This window comes from Trichosurus vulpecula, chromosome 6 (genome assembly GCF_011100635.1).
Source record: "Trichosurus vulpecula isolate mTriVul1 chromosome 6, mTriVul1.pri, whole genome shotgun sequence".
In the NCBI taxonomy this organism is placed as follows: Eukaryota; Metazoa; Chordata; class Mammalia; order Diprotodontia; family Phalangeridae; genus Trichosurus; species Trichosurus vulpecula.
Window position 1 is genome coordinate 75911835 of NC_050578.1, and position 17274 is coordinate 75929108.

The following is a 17274-nucleotide window of genomic DNA, read 5'->3' on the forward strand; positions in this document are numbered from 1 at the left end:
GAATATTGTAGTTATTACATTAATAATAATGTTTTAATTATTATGTATTACTGTGGTAATGCTGACTACCTGTTTGAGTCCGCTTAATGTCCCTAGGCCTGTTTCCTTTTTTCTAAAATTAAGGAGTTGGACAAGAAAGTTTCTGAGGTTCCTTCCAGCTCTAAATCAATGATTGCTATTTATGCTACTTTTAAAAACAGGTCATGAGTATTTGCTATTTTAAAATATTTTATTATGTTGTTTTAAATAAACATTATATTATTTGTTATCAAACTTATTGGTTATTATTATTTTATTAGACAACTTATTTTATAGGGTAGCTAGGTGATACAGTAGATAGAGCCCAGGCTTGAAGTCAGGAAGATCCAAGTTCAAATCCGGCTTCAGACACTTACTAACTATGTGACTTTAGGCAAGTCACTTAGCCCTGTTTGCCTCAGTTTCTTTATCTGTAAAATGAACTAGAGAAGGAAATGGCAAACCACTCCAGTATCAGTGCCAAGAAAACCCTAAATGGAGTCATAGAGTCAGACGTGACTGAGCAATAAAAATTATTTTATTGTTAAATTATATTTTTAAAAATTAAATATTTTATTTTTATTTTTATTACATTATTGTATTATTATACTTTAAACTGTTTTTTACTTTAAAAGATTTATTTTAAAAATCTATGCAATTTTAAATGGACAAGTATTTTCCATTTTAAAATATTTTATAGTATAACTAGTCACTATTATCTCTCCTCCCTAATTCCAGCAGTATCCTGACCCACAACCTTCCTCCTCCTGACCCCTGGCCACTAATATCATAGGTGCCCTCTCTAGGTTCATAAACAACATTGGAATGGCCCAACATCCCACCCCTCATCCTCTGTTAAAATCTCAAATTTATTCTATTTTTTGTCTTCTTTGTACCTCGTTGTTTGCCTGTTTCCTCCCTCATTAGTCTCAGCTCAAGAAGAGCTGAGACTGTCTTTTGTCTCTCTTTGTACCCTCAGCACTTAATTCAGTGTCAGGCATACTGTAGGCACTTAATAAATGCTTGTTGACTGACTGATGACTTTGTCATCACATTCCTTATTATTAGGGTTGGGTAGAAGCTGTGTCTTTGAGAGAAAGAAAGTAGAGTGGTAATTTTGGAAAGTACTTGTTAATGCCTGCTGCCTTCTATGGAAAAGCTGTTTTGTTGCCAATGCAAGGAGAAAGAATATATATAAATGGTCTGGAAGGATTAGGCCATTAGAGGCAGTGGTAAAATTGTGAAAACACAAAATCATTTATTGAAGCCAGGGGACTACCTGATGCATTTGTTGACTATGCAGGTGAAGAGGTCTGTGTTAATGGATTAATACAAGAGGAAAACAGACTTTTTGATTCAGAGGTTTCTCTCCGAATTCCTTGAGGCTTGATGTGGTGGGATGTGCCCCGTAATCCCAGCTACTGCGGACGCTTAGGGGGACAGATCTCCTGAGCTTGGATTAATAATAATAATCAATAACAATAATAATTTATATAGTGCTTACTACGTGCCAGTCACCGTGCTAAGTGCTTTACAAATATCCCCTTTGATCCTCACAACAAAACCAAGAGATAGGTGCTTTTTTAATCCCCATTTTACAGATGAAGAAACTTATGCAAACAGAGATTAAATGATTTCCTCAGGATCACTCAGCAATTTGGACTCAGGTCTTCCAAGCAGTTTATTCCACTGCACCACCTCACTGTCCCTACCCTGCCCGGCTGGTACTCTTCTCCATCTCACTATCTTCAGACACACAAATCCTTCTGTTACGATTTGAGGGACTTTTAGAATGATTTCCCCTAGATTAGGAGTTCCTAACCTTTTCAGTGTCTACACCTTTTTGAGAGTCTGGCAAAGATTATGGTTCCCTTCTCAGAATAATGTGTTTAAGTTCATATAATAAACTATATAGGATTACTAAGGAAGCCAATTATATCAAAATGCTGTTATCGAAATATTTAAAATCAAGAACCCTAGATTGAAATGCCCTTGTCCTAGGGTGAGGGTCAAAGCTTTTTTAGCAAAAGGATTTGGGGAGGGAGGAGTGGCTGGAAGCCCTCTGCCTGAATTAGCATCATTACTAGGGTGAGCAGGGAAGTTTTTTCTTTTATTTCTGGAAATTCTAGAATTTCTAAAAATTCCATGGCATGGGAAGGAGGCTGCCAAACATTTAAGAGGCTACTGGGCAGTAAGTTGCAGTTATATCATGGGAGCCTTTATAATTTCATTGGGATACTTCTGTTACTATTAACTCAATCAGTAATTTTTCATCAGGACTTTCATGAACTGATGCTGAGTGAAGTGAGCAGAACCAGGAGAAGATTGTACACAGTAACAGCGACATCGTAAGATGATCAACCATGACTTAGCTCCTCTCAGCAATACAATAATCCAAGGCGATTCCAAAAGACTTGTGATGGAAAATGCTATCTGCCTCCAGATAAAGAACTATGGAGTCTGAATGCACGTCAAAGCATATTTTCTTTCTTTTTAAAAAATGTATTTATTTTTAGTTTTCAACATTCGCTTTTATAAGCTTTTGAGTTCTAAATTTTCCCCCTTCCCTCCCCTGTCCCCTTCCCAAAACGACAAGCAAACTGACACAGGTTATATATGTACACTCATCTTAAACATATTTCCATATTAGTCATGTTGTGATAGAAGAATCAGAACAAAAGGTAAAAACCATGAGAAAGAAAGAACAAAAAACCAAAAAAGAAGCATGCTATTTTCTCTTCATTGTTGTTGTTTCTTTCTAGTGGTTTTCCCTTTTGTTCTGCTGCTTCTTTCACAACATGACTAATGTGGAAATATGTTTAATGTGATTGTACATGTATAGCCTATATCAGATTGCTTGCCTGCCTTCTTGGAGAGGGGGAAGGAGAAGGAGAGAGGGAGAAATCTTATAAAAGTGAATATTAAAAATTATCTTTACATGTAATTAGAAAAAATAAGATGCTATTAAGTGGGAAAATACATTAAAAATTAAAATAATAATAATTTTTATCTATTCATTAATAAACATTCACCATGAGCCAGGCACTATGCTGGGCATTGAGGATACAAGTACAAAGAATGAAACAATCCCAACTTACCATAATGCTGACATTCTAATGGTGGAGACAAGTGGGACAAGCCAGTGAGAAAAGAAGTAACCTTGTATTAGGAGGCAGTGAATGGAAGACTCCCTATTTGGGCCTTAGTTACAGTGACTGATCAGGAATGTATATGTGGAAATGGTTATTATGAATTCTTGGAAACCAAAATCTATCTGAATGCTTATAGTAGCTTCAAGGCTTGTTATTGTGGGTAAGGATAAAAGGAAGCCCTTAGAGTATCATGTGTAGTTAATATTAAATAATGTCGGATTTTGGGGTTGTGTGTGAAAGAGCTTTCCTCCCTAATAAGGGAGATGAAAGAACCTGGAGTACTCCATTATACAAATTCCCTTTTTAATCACTCTGTGTAGCCAATGAAGAAGGTAAGTGGTACCTGGAAATTAATAGTAGACTACAGGGAGTTGAATTATGCCAATTCATGCAGCCATTCCTGATCCTATCGATACAGTGGACCAGGTAACAGAGGCCTGGCCCATTATGGGGTTATTGATTTCACTGCAGATGCTTTCTTCTCCAACCTCGAGGCTAAGACCAGTTAGGACAAGTCTGCTTTTATCTGAGAAGTTCAGTATGCTCTCATAGTCCTTCCTCAAGGTTATTGGAACTCCCCTTCCTATTTCCAAAGTTTAGTGGGCAGAAATCTGAAAGAGGCCCCACTTCCTGAGGACATTGATATCTACCACTATACTGACAATGACATAAATGCATGGGAGCAAAAGCCTCAGATTAGATGGTGGCTTATATGAGGGAAGAGACATGGGAGATTAATCCCACTAAAAAATCAGGATCTAGAACATCGCATTAAGTTTTTAGGGATGCATTAAACAGGTAGAACCCAGATGATTCTAGACGTAACAACAAACATTTGATACTTGCTTCCCCACAGACTAAGAGGAAAGTTCAATAGATTAGTGGTATCTTTGGATTTAGAGAATTCACATTCCACATCTGGGTATTTTAGTGACTCCTGTTTATCAGGTTATTCACAGATCTGCCCCTTTTGAAAAAGTGGGGACTAGAACAAGATGAAGCTTTGGAAGATTTACTATGAGGAGTAAAAACAAAAAAACAAAAAAAAAACATTGGGCCTTTATATCATCCTATGAGATCTATGTTCCAGGAAGTCTCTCTTCATCAGGACCAGGCTGAGTGGAAACTTCAGCAAGCCAAACTAAATGATCCTTGGATTTCTAGAGCCATGAATTCCCCAAAGGAGTCATTATAATGTGTCTGAGAAACAATTGCTTTCATTTTATTAGGCCCTGGTTACCACTGAACAGAAGACACAGAGCCATATGATTGCCCTTCATCCAGAAATCTCCCATATGAGTTAGGTAATGCAAGATGGGTCCTCTGACAAGACCAATAAAGCACAAGAGAACTCCATTGTCAAATAGAGCATTCAAGAGGGCCTTCCAGGCATTAGTAACATTCTTGAATAATCTTTGATGTTGTGGGAGGCTGAAACCTCCAGTCCCATTCCCACTCAATATATATTATATACAATATGCCCCCTCCCTGCTCCTTATTTTTTTATTCTGAACTTTGGCACCAAAAAAATGAGCATTTTAAAATAAACACACACACAGACACACACATAATGTATATAAAACCATGAATTTCCATTTCATGTCACTTAAATTTTAAAATATATGTATCTATCTATATATCCATCTATCTAACAAATCCTATTTTCAAAGCTATTGACACCTACTTGTTGGTGCTTCCTTCTAAATTTCCTTATATGCACTTTAAAACTATTTCAATAACCTTTTTTTGCATCACTATTACTGTAATCCTTATCCTTAATTCCTTGCCCTCAATTAAAAGACAGAGTATTGTATTTTTTATCTTTTCACAAATAAAATGGCCATGATCAGAACTCTTTCCTCCTTGAGTCTACAATTTCTCTGCCAGGAGGTGGGTAACATACTTACTTCATCATTGGTCATCTGGAGACATGGTTGGTCCATCAATCAGAGTTCTTGAGACTTTCAAAATTGTTTTTCTTTACAACGTCATGGTCTTTATAGAAATTGATTCTGTTCGCTTCACTCTGTATCAACATATACTATCCAGGATTCTTTGAAATAACTTCATTTCTTATGGTGCAAGAATAACACAATTTGTTTAGCCATTCCCCAACTGATAGACACCCCTTAGATTCTAGTTCTTTGCATGTCTTTTTTCCCTTCTTATTCCCTTCTTCAGAATCAAGAAGTTTGTTTTGCTTGTGACTTTTCTCTCCCTCTTGGCGTTCCCCTCCTCCATCCATGCTTACTTCCTTTTTGAGTATAATGTATTTCTACACTGAACGGTTTATGTGTATTCTACCCCACTTTGTCCATTTTGGATGACCAAGCTTCCTCTGATGCCCGCTCCCCTAGACCCTTCTATGTTCTTTTCATGCAACCCAGTTATGAAAAATGGCAAGTTCAACCCCATCTTTTCCTCCTTTCCACATTAGTGTACCCTCCCTTCTCTTTCCCTTCTCCAAACAACTAGATAAGAACAAATCCATCCTCACATTCTCTGTTTTTCTGATTTAACTCTCTCAGTTCCACTTTCCATTGTTCAGTCATGTTCAACTCTTCCTAACCCCATCTTGGCAAAGATACTGGAGTGGTTTGCCATTTCCTTCTCCAGTTCATTTTACAGATGAGGAAACTGAGGCAAACAGAGTTAAGTGAATTGCCCAGGGTCACACAAGCTAGTAAGTGTCTGAGCCCAGACTTGAACTCAGGAATATGAGTCTTCTTGACTCCAAGTCTGGTGCTCTATGCACTGTGGCACCACCTCGCTGCCCCACTCCCTCCATACCCTTTTGAAAACATGAAGGTTCTGAAGGGTCATTTCTTTCTTCTCCATCTATTAGAATGTTAGTGCTACATTATCGTACAGTTCTTTCCAATTGCTTGAATCCATTGACCTTTCTAGTTTTCTCTGGACTTGTGTTTGCATCTCAGACTTTTTACTCAGCTCTGGTCTTTTCATCTGAAATGCTTGATACTTCTCCTTTCCATTAAAAGTGCGTTTATCTCGCACTAGCTAATAATAGCTAGTATTTGTACAGTGCTTTAAGGACTTCAAAGCATTTTTTAAAATATCATCTCATTTTTATCCTCCTATGTTCAGAATGTTCATTTTCTAAGAGGATTAATGACATCATGGGGTCATGTCTTGTCTTGCACATGAATGGGATTTAAGCGAAGTAGAATTGCACAAAGTCAGCCTCATTCTCTCTTCCAGAGTCATGGAAGTCCAGTGACGAGACACAAGTCAAGACGACTGGCAATGGCCCAGGATGCAGTGGATGACCTTGGCGTCTTTGATATCTGACCAAACTCTAAGTGCTACACAACACCTGCTCCAGCCACCTGCATGGCTGTTGGAACAAATATGCTCAATCTGCCAGGGGAAATCTTCATATGCTTGGGGCAGACATCCCCCTAACTCACAGCCTGCCTGTTGGTTACCCTCAGCCTGGTTTAGCCTGTCTGCCCAGGTGGTTTTTACAGGAGTGTGGCCACAGCTCACACTACAGCTTCTTGGAGCCACAGGTGAGTGTTGGGCACCAAGTGGACATGAAAGGTGCATGAGCAGCCCCGAAAAGGGTTCAGCAAGCCCTCCTACCAGAGGTGCTAGTCTCCCCTAAGCATTCCACAGACCCTATCCTCACAACAACCCTAGAAGGGAGGTGCTATTACTATCTCCACTTTACCGACGAATAAACTAAGGCAGACAGAAGTTAACTAATTTGCTCGGGGTCACACAGCTAGAAAGTATGTGAGGCTGGATTTGAACTCAGGTTTAATCCTGACTTCTGGGTCAGTGCTCTACTCACTGCACCATCTTTGGGATTATATTCAATTTTGTAAGGTGCTGTATTCTTGGTTATGAGCCTGCCTCTTTTTCCTTATTCACAGGAGAAGCTACCAGGTTTTGCCTTGTGTCCTTCTGATTATAGTCCTTTGTTACTTCAACTAATTTTTTCTGGGCACTTTAAAGGATTTTTTTCTTTGACCCTGGAATTTGGTGGTGACTTTTCCTTTTAGGGCTCCTTTCAGGTGACTGAAAGTTTCTTTTCTTTTCTTTTTTTGGAGGGGGGAAGGCAGGGCAATTGGGGTTAAGTGATTTGCCCAAGGTCACACAGCTAGCATGTCAAGTGTCTGAGGCTGGATTTGAACTCAGGTCCTCCTGACTCCAGGGCCAGTGCTCTACTCACTGCACCACCTAGCTGCCCCTAGAAGTTTCTTTGTAACTTCCCTTCTCCTTCTGCTCCTCATAGATCTGAGTTTTAATTTATGATAAATTGAATATAGTATCCAGGCTTTTTTTTTCCTCATGATTTTCAGGGAGTCCAAAGGTTCTTAAATTATCTCTCCTGCACCTGTTTTCTGGGTCATTTAAAAAAAAATCTCCTGTTTCATTTCTTCTAGCTATTCATGTATTCCTTTGGGAAAATCCATTTTTTCTCCTTGGGTCTCTGCATATAGTTACTATGAAGTTATTTTCTTCTAGGCTGGATGTTGGGGGATCTCTAGAACTGTAATGATTTCTTATGCTGGTCTATATCTTCTTCAATTTATACATTTCTCCATCTGTACTTTGTGAATTTGGTCTTTATGCAAGGCTCAAGCCCCTGCTGTTAGGTGGGGTGGTCTGGTCTCAACCTGGGTCATACTGGCTCCTGAGCTAACCTCCACTTCACAGGACTAGGCATTCCTAGATTTTTGGGCTTCAGAATACCGGGTCTTCAGTACCCTCTATGGTATCTTGGAACAGAAGGCTAGCTCTGGGACCTTGGAGTTCCTAGAGACTTGAGCTGCCCAGCCTGTGTGCTGTGGCTCTCCAGGGCTTCCAAGGTTCTCCCTGCAGGATTCCCACTGCCCGGGAACTCTCTTGATCCCCCTGGTCTTGCTGCCACTAGACATAGAGAGCTGAAGGCTCCACTTGTCTCTGGTCATGCTGGAAGGTTGAAGGCTTGTCCTTGACTGTACTGGTTTTGTTGGTGGCCCCTTTTCCTATTTCCCTTGGGCTTATGGCTGACTTTTGGGCAGGTCTGAAGTGTAAGAAGTCACTATAGTTTATAATTAGATTTCTTGATCATTATTCAGGCTGGTACAGGAAGGAAGGAAGGAAGGAAGGAAGAAAGGAAGGAAGGAAGGAAGGAAGGAAGGAAGGAAGGAAGGAAGGAAGGAAGGAAGGAAGGAAGGAAGGAAGGAAGGAAGGAAGGAAGGAAACAAGAATTTATTAAGCACCTACTGTGTGCCAGATACTGGGCTAAGCACTCTGTTCAGACAGCATCTTGGCTGGAAGTCTTCATTTATATTGATATTTAATTAAAATGACTAAGAAAGCTACCGGAATGGATAGAGAAGTAATAATAATGGTGATAAAATAAATTAAAAATCAAATGACCTTTGTAGAACTGTGTTCTCCCCACATATTCATCTGAAAAATCAAGGTAATATTGAGAAAACTCAGTGACCATTTCTAAAGAAAGATCACCACCTGCTGGTTATCCTAATGACTGAATACTTGTTAAAATGCCATATAATATTAATTGGCCAAGTGTTACAAATGTCAATTAGACATTTAAATTAGACAATTAAACCATGCTGATGGCTTTTTATTTTTTGAAAGAGAAATCTTACTTTGCGAAAGCGACATTATTATATTTATGTTTCATGCTACATTTAACTTATAAAACTGAACACACAAGAGAAGTTTACAAATTAGTGCCTACTCCCTACTTAATGTATAAATTTGACTTCACAGAATGCTTAGAACTACAGTGCCCTTTAAAGATTATCTAACCTAATCCTCTCTTGCATGAACAATGAAAAAACAGACCCAGAGTGGTAAATTCATTTGCCCAAATCATAGCAAGTCAATGGTAGAGCTGAAGCTGGAGAGTGTATTCTGCTCATACTCTAAGCCCACACTTGCGCCACCCCCATATCACACTGCTTGTCTAAACCCCCTCATTTTTGAGATGAGGCTCAGAAAAACTGTTACTACTTGCCTAGAGCTATGCAGCAAGTTAGGGGCAGAGGACATGAAAATTTATGGTTGTCTTCTGACTCATGGTCTACCCTGTCTTCTCAGTTACATAACTGGCTGCAGAGGCAAAACACAAAGGAATTTGTAATGCTAAAATTGAAGATTTCTAAAAACTATTATAGTATACAAATACACTAGTTATTTGGTATAAAAAGGATAAGCTTTTTTACAACAATGGCGGGGGGGGGAGATCATTTGAGTGATTATAAATTTAAAATGTATATCATGCAATCTAGATAACTGATATGCTTTTCTGGGTTTTACTTTTGTTACCCAACATAAATGTGTAATTTTCTTTTCACTAGTAAAACATTATGATTTCATAAGCCTTTTTTTAAAGCTATAAGCAAGTTCAAGATGATTTACTATTTCTGCACAAGCATATCGACATAAACATGAAATAAGTTCTATCTAGCAAATGAGATGGTCTTGGCATAGTGGATAGAAAGCTAGCCTGGAAAACACTTCTGACACATATAGGTTATGTGACCCCTTGTTCACTTAGCCTCTCGGTGTTCTAAGCAATTCTAACACTATGGATTGTTGAGATATTAATGACCTACATTGATAAAGGGAGTTGAGAGCCCCAAAGAAATCCCATAAATTCCCAAAGTGAGCGATACCACCCCCTGGGGGGCACTGGAACAATCCAGGGGGGCAATAGTAGCCTCAAGTGCAACTTGGGGGACACTGAATAAGAATCAGGGGGCAGTGGAAGCAAAGGAAGGGAAGAAAATTTTGGAAAACCGTTCATACATGTAACAGCAACATCATGTAATGACCAACTTTGATAGACTTAGCCCTTCTCAGCTATGTAATGATCTAAGATAGTCCCAAAAGACTCACAATGGAAAATGCTATCCATATCCAGAGAAAGAACTATGGAGTCTGAATGCAGATTGAAGCTCACTATTTTCTCTTTTCTGTTTGTTTTTTCTTTCTCATTTTCTTTTTGTTTTTTTTTTCTTTTCTTTCTTGGTTTTTCCCTTTTGTTCTGATTCTTCTTTCACATGACTGTGAAATGTTTAATATGATTGTACAAGCAGAGCCTATATAAGATTACTTGCTGTCTTGGGGAAGGGGAAGGAGAAAGGGAGGGGAAAAATTTGGAACTCAGAACATTATAAAAGTGAATGCTGAAAACTATTGGAGAAAATAAAATACTATTAAGTGGGGGGAAAAAAAGAAATGTTTTATCTAATGCAGGACTGGGCAACCTCTCGCCTGGGATTAGATTAGATGCCGCTCTGATTCTCTGTTATTTCTTTGGGCGTAATTTTCACCCCATGGGCTACTCCAATTGCTCCATTTATAGGGAAAGCCCCTGAAGTTTTGCAGATTACAGGAATTTTCAAGTAATGGTGAATCATCTGACCTATATCTCAAAGGAAGATAAAAAGGCCAAATACTAAGGCCTACAGTCTATTTCCCCTTCCCTTCTTGTACTCAATTCTCTCACCACTGAACTATTCTACTATTTCACACAACTTATCACTTCCATGAGACTTTCTTAAACTGAGTATAATATAGAACTTAAATTTTTTTTTGTATAGTTAAGATTTGACAAATTGTATTCAGTGGATTAGATATTGAGTTCTTATAAAAAGCAAGTGAGTTGGACATTTTGTATCTATGTAAAAAAAGATACATTGTATGAAACCTTTAATATTTTTCTATTGCTCTGTGAAACCTCAACAGGTATTCACTAATCCCATTCTATTAATCCAATCATTTCATCAGAATTACATCTGAAAGGACTGTGGAGCCCATATAATCCAACTTCCTAATTATTTCTTCTCCTCTTTTTCCTTCTTCATGAAAATCAAGTAAGTCTTCCGATTTCAAATCCATAATTCCAATCTGCCGCAAGTTTCCATAAAATTGCCATAAATTTAGCTTTTAAGAAAATGGGAAAGCAGCTTGCTTTCTTGGGGTACTGACTTCAAACTTTATATGACAGAAGAAAGGCAGTAAGAAAAGTTTGTGTAAGTAGTAAGAAAAATTCTGGAGAAATTAAGACAGATAAAAAGTCAAAGCCTGGGTTTTCCTGGCCCATATATGCCACTGGAAGCCCTGATGGCCAATGTCTTTTCCCCTTGTCCAATCCACTGTCTTTCCCCCATTCCCAATGAATGCTGCTTGAAGTAGCCGTCTTTTAAGTTGTTAGAGTAGTAAACTGGGTAAGCACATGAGCACAAAGACCCAACTTACATTCTTAAGTAAATATATCTAAATTACTGGGTATCAGAATAAAAATTGTAACCAAAATTTGTCTAATTCCAATTTGCCACTCTCATAGCTTTTAACTGCCCCAACCCTTTTGGAATAACATGTATAGCGTGAATGGACACAGAGTCACGGATGGCACGGAAGTTGGGGGCCCATAAAACAAGAAAGAATGGTGTTTTCCTCAAGTAATGAAGTTCAATAGAGGGAAAGATTAGGGGCAAGATGAGGGGAGAAGAAATGAGTTTTGTTTTGAACACGCTGAGTTTGAGATGTTCGTAGGACATCCAGTTCAAGATGTCCAAAAGGCAGAACTGTAATTCAGGAGAGAGCCTGGGGCAGCATATATAGATCTTGTTATCAATGACAGGAACATAATTATGCATGGGAACTCCCTATGTCACCAAGAAAGGTAGTTTCTGATTTAGCCAACATTAGATCTTTGAGGCCCATTGTTTTTCCCTTGTCTGGTCTATTCTATTGATCTAAATTCTCTAGTTTTCAACCAATAGCAAATGGTTTTGAGGACTGCTGCTTTATAATATAGTTTGTGATCTGGAAGTTCTATTTTCCATTTATTCCTGTATTATTCCCCTTAAAATTCTAGGTCTTTTGTTTCTCCAAATGAACTATATTATTTTATTGAGATTACAAAGTATCCCTTTGATAGTTTAATTAGTATGGCACTAAAACTATAAATCAGTAGAATTTTATTGGCATGACCCAGCCACAAACACTTAATATTCCTCTAGCTACTTAAGCTATTTATAAGGAACCCTTTGTAATTAAATCTATACAATTATTTTGCATGACCATCAAGCAATTTTAATTTTTCTTATTTGTTATCTTTGACAATCTGATGGAAGATGAAACCTCAGAATTATTTTCATTTGCATTTCTCTTATTTCTTCCTGGCTGCTTCCAAACTATGCTACTTTGTGCGTAGCCCTCTCATTTCTGTGCATAGCCCTTTAAATCATACTGTGGAGTTTACAAAGTACTTTAAAAATATTAGCTTATTTTATCTTTGCAACAACCCTGGAAGGTAGGTGCTGATATTATCCTCATTTTACATTTTACAGGTGAAGAAAGTGAAGCAGAAGTTAAGTGACTTGCCCAGGGTCACATAGCTAGCGTCTGAGGCCCAATTTGAACTCAGATCGAGTATCTAATGTGCAACCAAGCTACCATTAGAAATAAGCTCCTATATGGACAGTCTTGCATGCTTATATTTGTATACCTAGCGTGCAGCATGGTGCCCAGCATACAGTAAACTCTTAATAGATGCTGTTTCATCTGCAGAGCATAATTGCCATGGAAGTGGTGGAGAGGAGGGAGGTGAAAGCTGCAGCGATGAAGTCAGCAATGCACTCTGGAGAGCCAAGAGGAGTTTCTTGGCTATTTTACTCAACTTGCCAGACGGACAGATTCAAGATGGTGACTCCATGCCTCACCCCACCCCCCTTCCTCTCTGGAAGAGCATGTATTTGTTCTGGAACTTTTTTCTGTGTTAGAGTTTACTTTACCATTCTGGTCACCTAGTCTCTAAAAGCCAGTATAAGGATAAAACTATGGTTAACATTTGCAAAAAACAAACAAAATAAAATAAAAGCTGCTTTATTCATTCACAGTGATTTGAAACATTTTTCTACATATGATTAACTTTCATTTCTTCTATTGAAAATTTCCTTTTGGGGCAGCTAGATGGCGCAACGAGTAGAGAACCAGCCCCGGAATCAGGAGGACCTGAGTTCAAATCCAACCTTAGACATTTGACACACTCACTAGCTGTGTGACCTTGGGCAAATCACTTAACCCCAATTGCCCTGCCTTTCACCCTTCCCAAAAAATAAATAAAAAGAAAATTTCCTTTTTACTTGCTGTAACCATTTAGTTATTAGGGGATGGCTCCTGTTTTTATACATTTTTATCAATTCCATACAAATCTCGAACATTAGATATTTATCAGAAAATTTTGCTTTGAAAGTTTTTAATCACTTGTTTCCTTTCTAGTTACAACTAGCACTTTTATTTGTGCAAAAACTTCACAATTTTATGTAAAACTGCCCACCTTATCTCTTGTGACTTTCTCCTTGTGTTCTCTACTGTCCTGCTTCCCAATTTATGACTTTTTACAGCTGTCATATATGTACTTTGAGCTTATCAGATTAAAGCATGTGTTGTAAAATGTTAAACTAATTTCAGCCAGATTGCATGCCATTTTTCCAGGTCTGTTGAATTTAGTTTAATACTTAGCCTAATATTTGATGTCTTTGAATACGTCACTGTTTGCTTCCATAAATATAATTGTATACCTAATCACGCCATTGATCAAATTTTCTCTTTCTTAACCAGGACATAGTTTTAATGATTATTGCTTTACAGCATAGTTTAAGACGTTAATATTAAACCCCTCTGCAGTTCTAAAAGGTAATCCTCTGGTAATATGATTAGTTCGGTATGGAATTTATAAATTACTTAAGGTAGTACTGTCATTATTACTACATTACCATACTCTAACCACAAGCAAATAATTCCTCATTTGACTTCATTTCTCTAGTATTTTCAGTTTTATTTATATAATTCCTACATGTCTTGGTAAGTGAGCTGCTATATGTTTTATACGTTCTAAAGTAATTTTGAATGAAATTTTTCACTATTGGATTTTCTTCTGGGGATACCTAATGATTTTTTTAAGTTTAATTTAAGTTCTGCTTCTTGACTTAAATAGTATTGTTTCTATTAACTTTCTAGTTTTCTAAGATTCTATAAGTAAACTAATATATGATCTGCAAAAAGCAGATAATTTTATTTCTCTGCCTATTTTCAATTTCTTTTTCTTGTTACTTAGGACTATTATCTCTAGAACTATATGAAAGAACAAGTGACAATGGACAACCTTTCTTATCTCGGTTGTACTACAAAGGCCTCTAGTGATACTCTTTTACAGAAGACGTTTGCTATTGGTTTTTAGATACTATTTACCACATTAAGAGAAACTCCATTTATGTTTATGTTTGCTAATGTTCTGAACATAAAGGGGATTGCATATTTTGTCAAAATTTTTCCACATCTATTGACATAGTCATGTGATTTCCGTTATCTTTTTAATTAAAACGGTCTGTTAGTTTTCTAATACTGAGTCAACCCTACATTCCTGGTATAAATCCAACTTGGTCATAGTGTATAATCTTTTTAATATGTAGCTGTAACATCTTTGCTAATACTTTATTCAATATATTTGCATTGAAATCTACTGGAGATACTGGCTTATGGTTTTCTTTCTCTGACTTCTCCCTCACTGATTTAGGTATTGGGACCTTCTCACAGAAGGAATTTGTTAGAATGCTAACTTTTCCTAATTTTACAATCTGAATAAAGCTGCAGTCAGTATTTTTCTGAACGTTTAATAGTATTAGTTTGTAAGCCCATCTAGTCCTGAGTTCCTTTATGACTCATTCTTCTTCTGAGATTGTGTTACTTCTTATTTTGATGATCTGGGTCACAAAATTTACTTTCAAGTATGAAAATAAGTCATTTTTTTTGAAGATGTGACTTTCATCATCTGCAAGTTATTAAATCCAATAAAAGTCATTTCAAAAGATGGAATTTTTTAGGTAGTTCCTTTAATACTTTCTTCTGCTTTTACTTTTTCTTGAGGTAATAAGTGCTCAATCTTTATTAATAATCCTTCACTTGTTGAACTACGAAGAAATGCACGTACTATGAAAGGTCCTGGAAACAAAACAAAAAATTTGTGTTATATTCAACATATACCTGCTATCTACATGCTCATGTACAATAAGCAACATTCACCACCAAACTGTATTCAACTGGAATGTACTGCTACTTACTGAATTGTTTATAATTCTAAAAAATTTTTAGAAGTCTTTTTAAAAAAAAGACTTCCCTTTTAGTATACAAGACAAACTGGCCTCGTCACTAAAAATGATTTGTCCTTAAACATCCTTGTGCTCACCAAGTAATTCATCTCTTTCCCGGATGATATTCACCCAAATTTCATTTTATTACAAAGTTAATACAGAAGGGAGCAGGTGGTGATATTCACATTAAGTGAAAAGATTGTAAATATTTATTTTAAACATTCAGCACAGCTGCTACTTTGCCACCACTTAGTGAGATTCCTTGAAAATAGATAAATTGAAATGTGATCAACCAAGTGGTAGCTTCCTTTAAAAATGATGTCTTTTTTATTTTTTCAAAAGAAACACGATTTTGGGTCAGCATAAGCTAGCCAGAACTGTACTGTCAGTTTAAGTAAATGATGTCATCAAAGAAATGCATGATGGAAAAAAAAAGATGAGCTGGCCAAGTGGCTTAACTCATTGGACAGCCTGTGTGCTCTACTGATACCTTTCTGAAAGCAAGACAAAGTAAGAAAGGGCCACCAGAATTTTGCTGGGTCACCAATGATAAACTTAGAAGATGGCACAGATGTGACTAACATGGCATCAGGGGCTGGCACAGAAGGCTTGTTACAGGGAACACTCACCTTGATGAGATCATAGTCTATGTGGGCAGTCACCCAAACGATATTCATTCAACAGGGTTGCTACACATTAGGGGAATTTGAGAAAACTTTGTGTAGAAGCAACTATTTGAGTTGAGATGAGTAAGAATTCAGCTGCGGAAAAGACAAGGCATTCTAAGCATAGAAAACACTGTGCGCAAAGGCATGGTAGGTCCACAGAAGGGACTGGTTTGGTTGGAGCATAAAGTTCTTACATGGGAGGAAAATGAGGTAAGGCTGGGAAAGAAGCATAGCACAAGATTGCAGAAAACTGAATGCTATGCAAAGGAGTCGGGCCTTTATTGGGCAGCCATGACACGGGCACAAAAAGATTTTTGATCCGAAGTGACATGACCAAATCTAAGTATTAGAGAGTTTATTCTAGCAGCAGCATAAGAGGTGAACTGGAAGAGGGAGAAACAGATAGCAGGATGATCTATGAGGAGGCTAGAGTGGCATTGGATCAGGAGGCTGGTAATATGGGACTATATTAACATGGGGACCTCAGGGTGAGAAAGAGTGATGTTGTCGAAGGGACCTTCCCAGGGACATGAAAGGTGAAAGGAAGAGTCAAAGGACAACGTACACAATAACAACAACGATGCACAGACAGCTGTGAACACCTTCAGAACCCCTTATTGAGGAATGCAATGACCAAGCAGGACTCTGGAGGGGCAAGGAGGAAGCTCACTGCTCACCTCCTGACAGGCGATAGACTCGAGGGGCAGAATGAGACACGTTCCTGGATGTGGTCAGTGAGGAAATCTGTTTTGTTTGATTATAGTGTCTGTTACAAGGGTCTGGTTTTTCTTTTTTCTTTTTCAATTGGAGGGGAGCAGGGAGGAGGGAGAGGAAATAAACACGTATTAGTTGAGGGGGAAAAAGTAAAATAAAACTTTAAAAAAAGAGTCAAAGATAGTTCCAGGGTTTTAAACATGGACAACTGAGTGAATAATGATGCCACAAACATAGATCTGGTGAGGCTGGAAACAGGAGTAATCTGAAGGGATGTCGCTGCGGAGGGTAGCTGCTCAGACATTTCAGTCACGTCTGACTCTTCGTGATCCCATTGAGGGTTTTCTCGACAAAGACAATGGAGTGATTTGCTCATTTTGCAGATGAGGAGACTGAGGCAAACAGGAAGTCACACAGCTAGTAAGTATCTGAGGCAGGATTTGAACTCAGAAGAGTTTTCCTGACTCCAGACCTGGCACTCCATCCACCGCACAACCTCGCTGCCCTCATTGGGAAGTGACGCCAACATAAAAATGTAACAATCCCACCCCTTCCTCCAGCATGGCTAATAAAACT

The 17274-nt window shown here is 37.9% G+C and overlaps 1 protein-coding gene across 2 annotated transcripts in view; it reads right to left on the reverse strand.

Moving 5' to 3' along the window:
- Positions 1-14823: 14823 nt before the first annotated feature.
- Positions 14824-17274, reverse strand: part of MRPL1 (mitochondrial ribosomal protein L1) — a 55691-nt gene continuing 53240 nt past the window's right edge. For both annotated transcript variants that reach the window (XM_036764339.1, XM_036764340.1), the window contains one exon: positions 14824-15167. In XM_036764339.1, the coding sequence (XP_036620234.1) occupies positions 15046-15167 (122 nt within the window). In that variant the 3' untranslated portion in view covers positions 14824-15045. The remainder of the gene's footprint in view (positions 15168-17274) is intronic.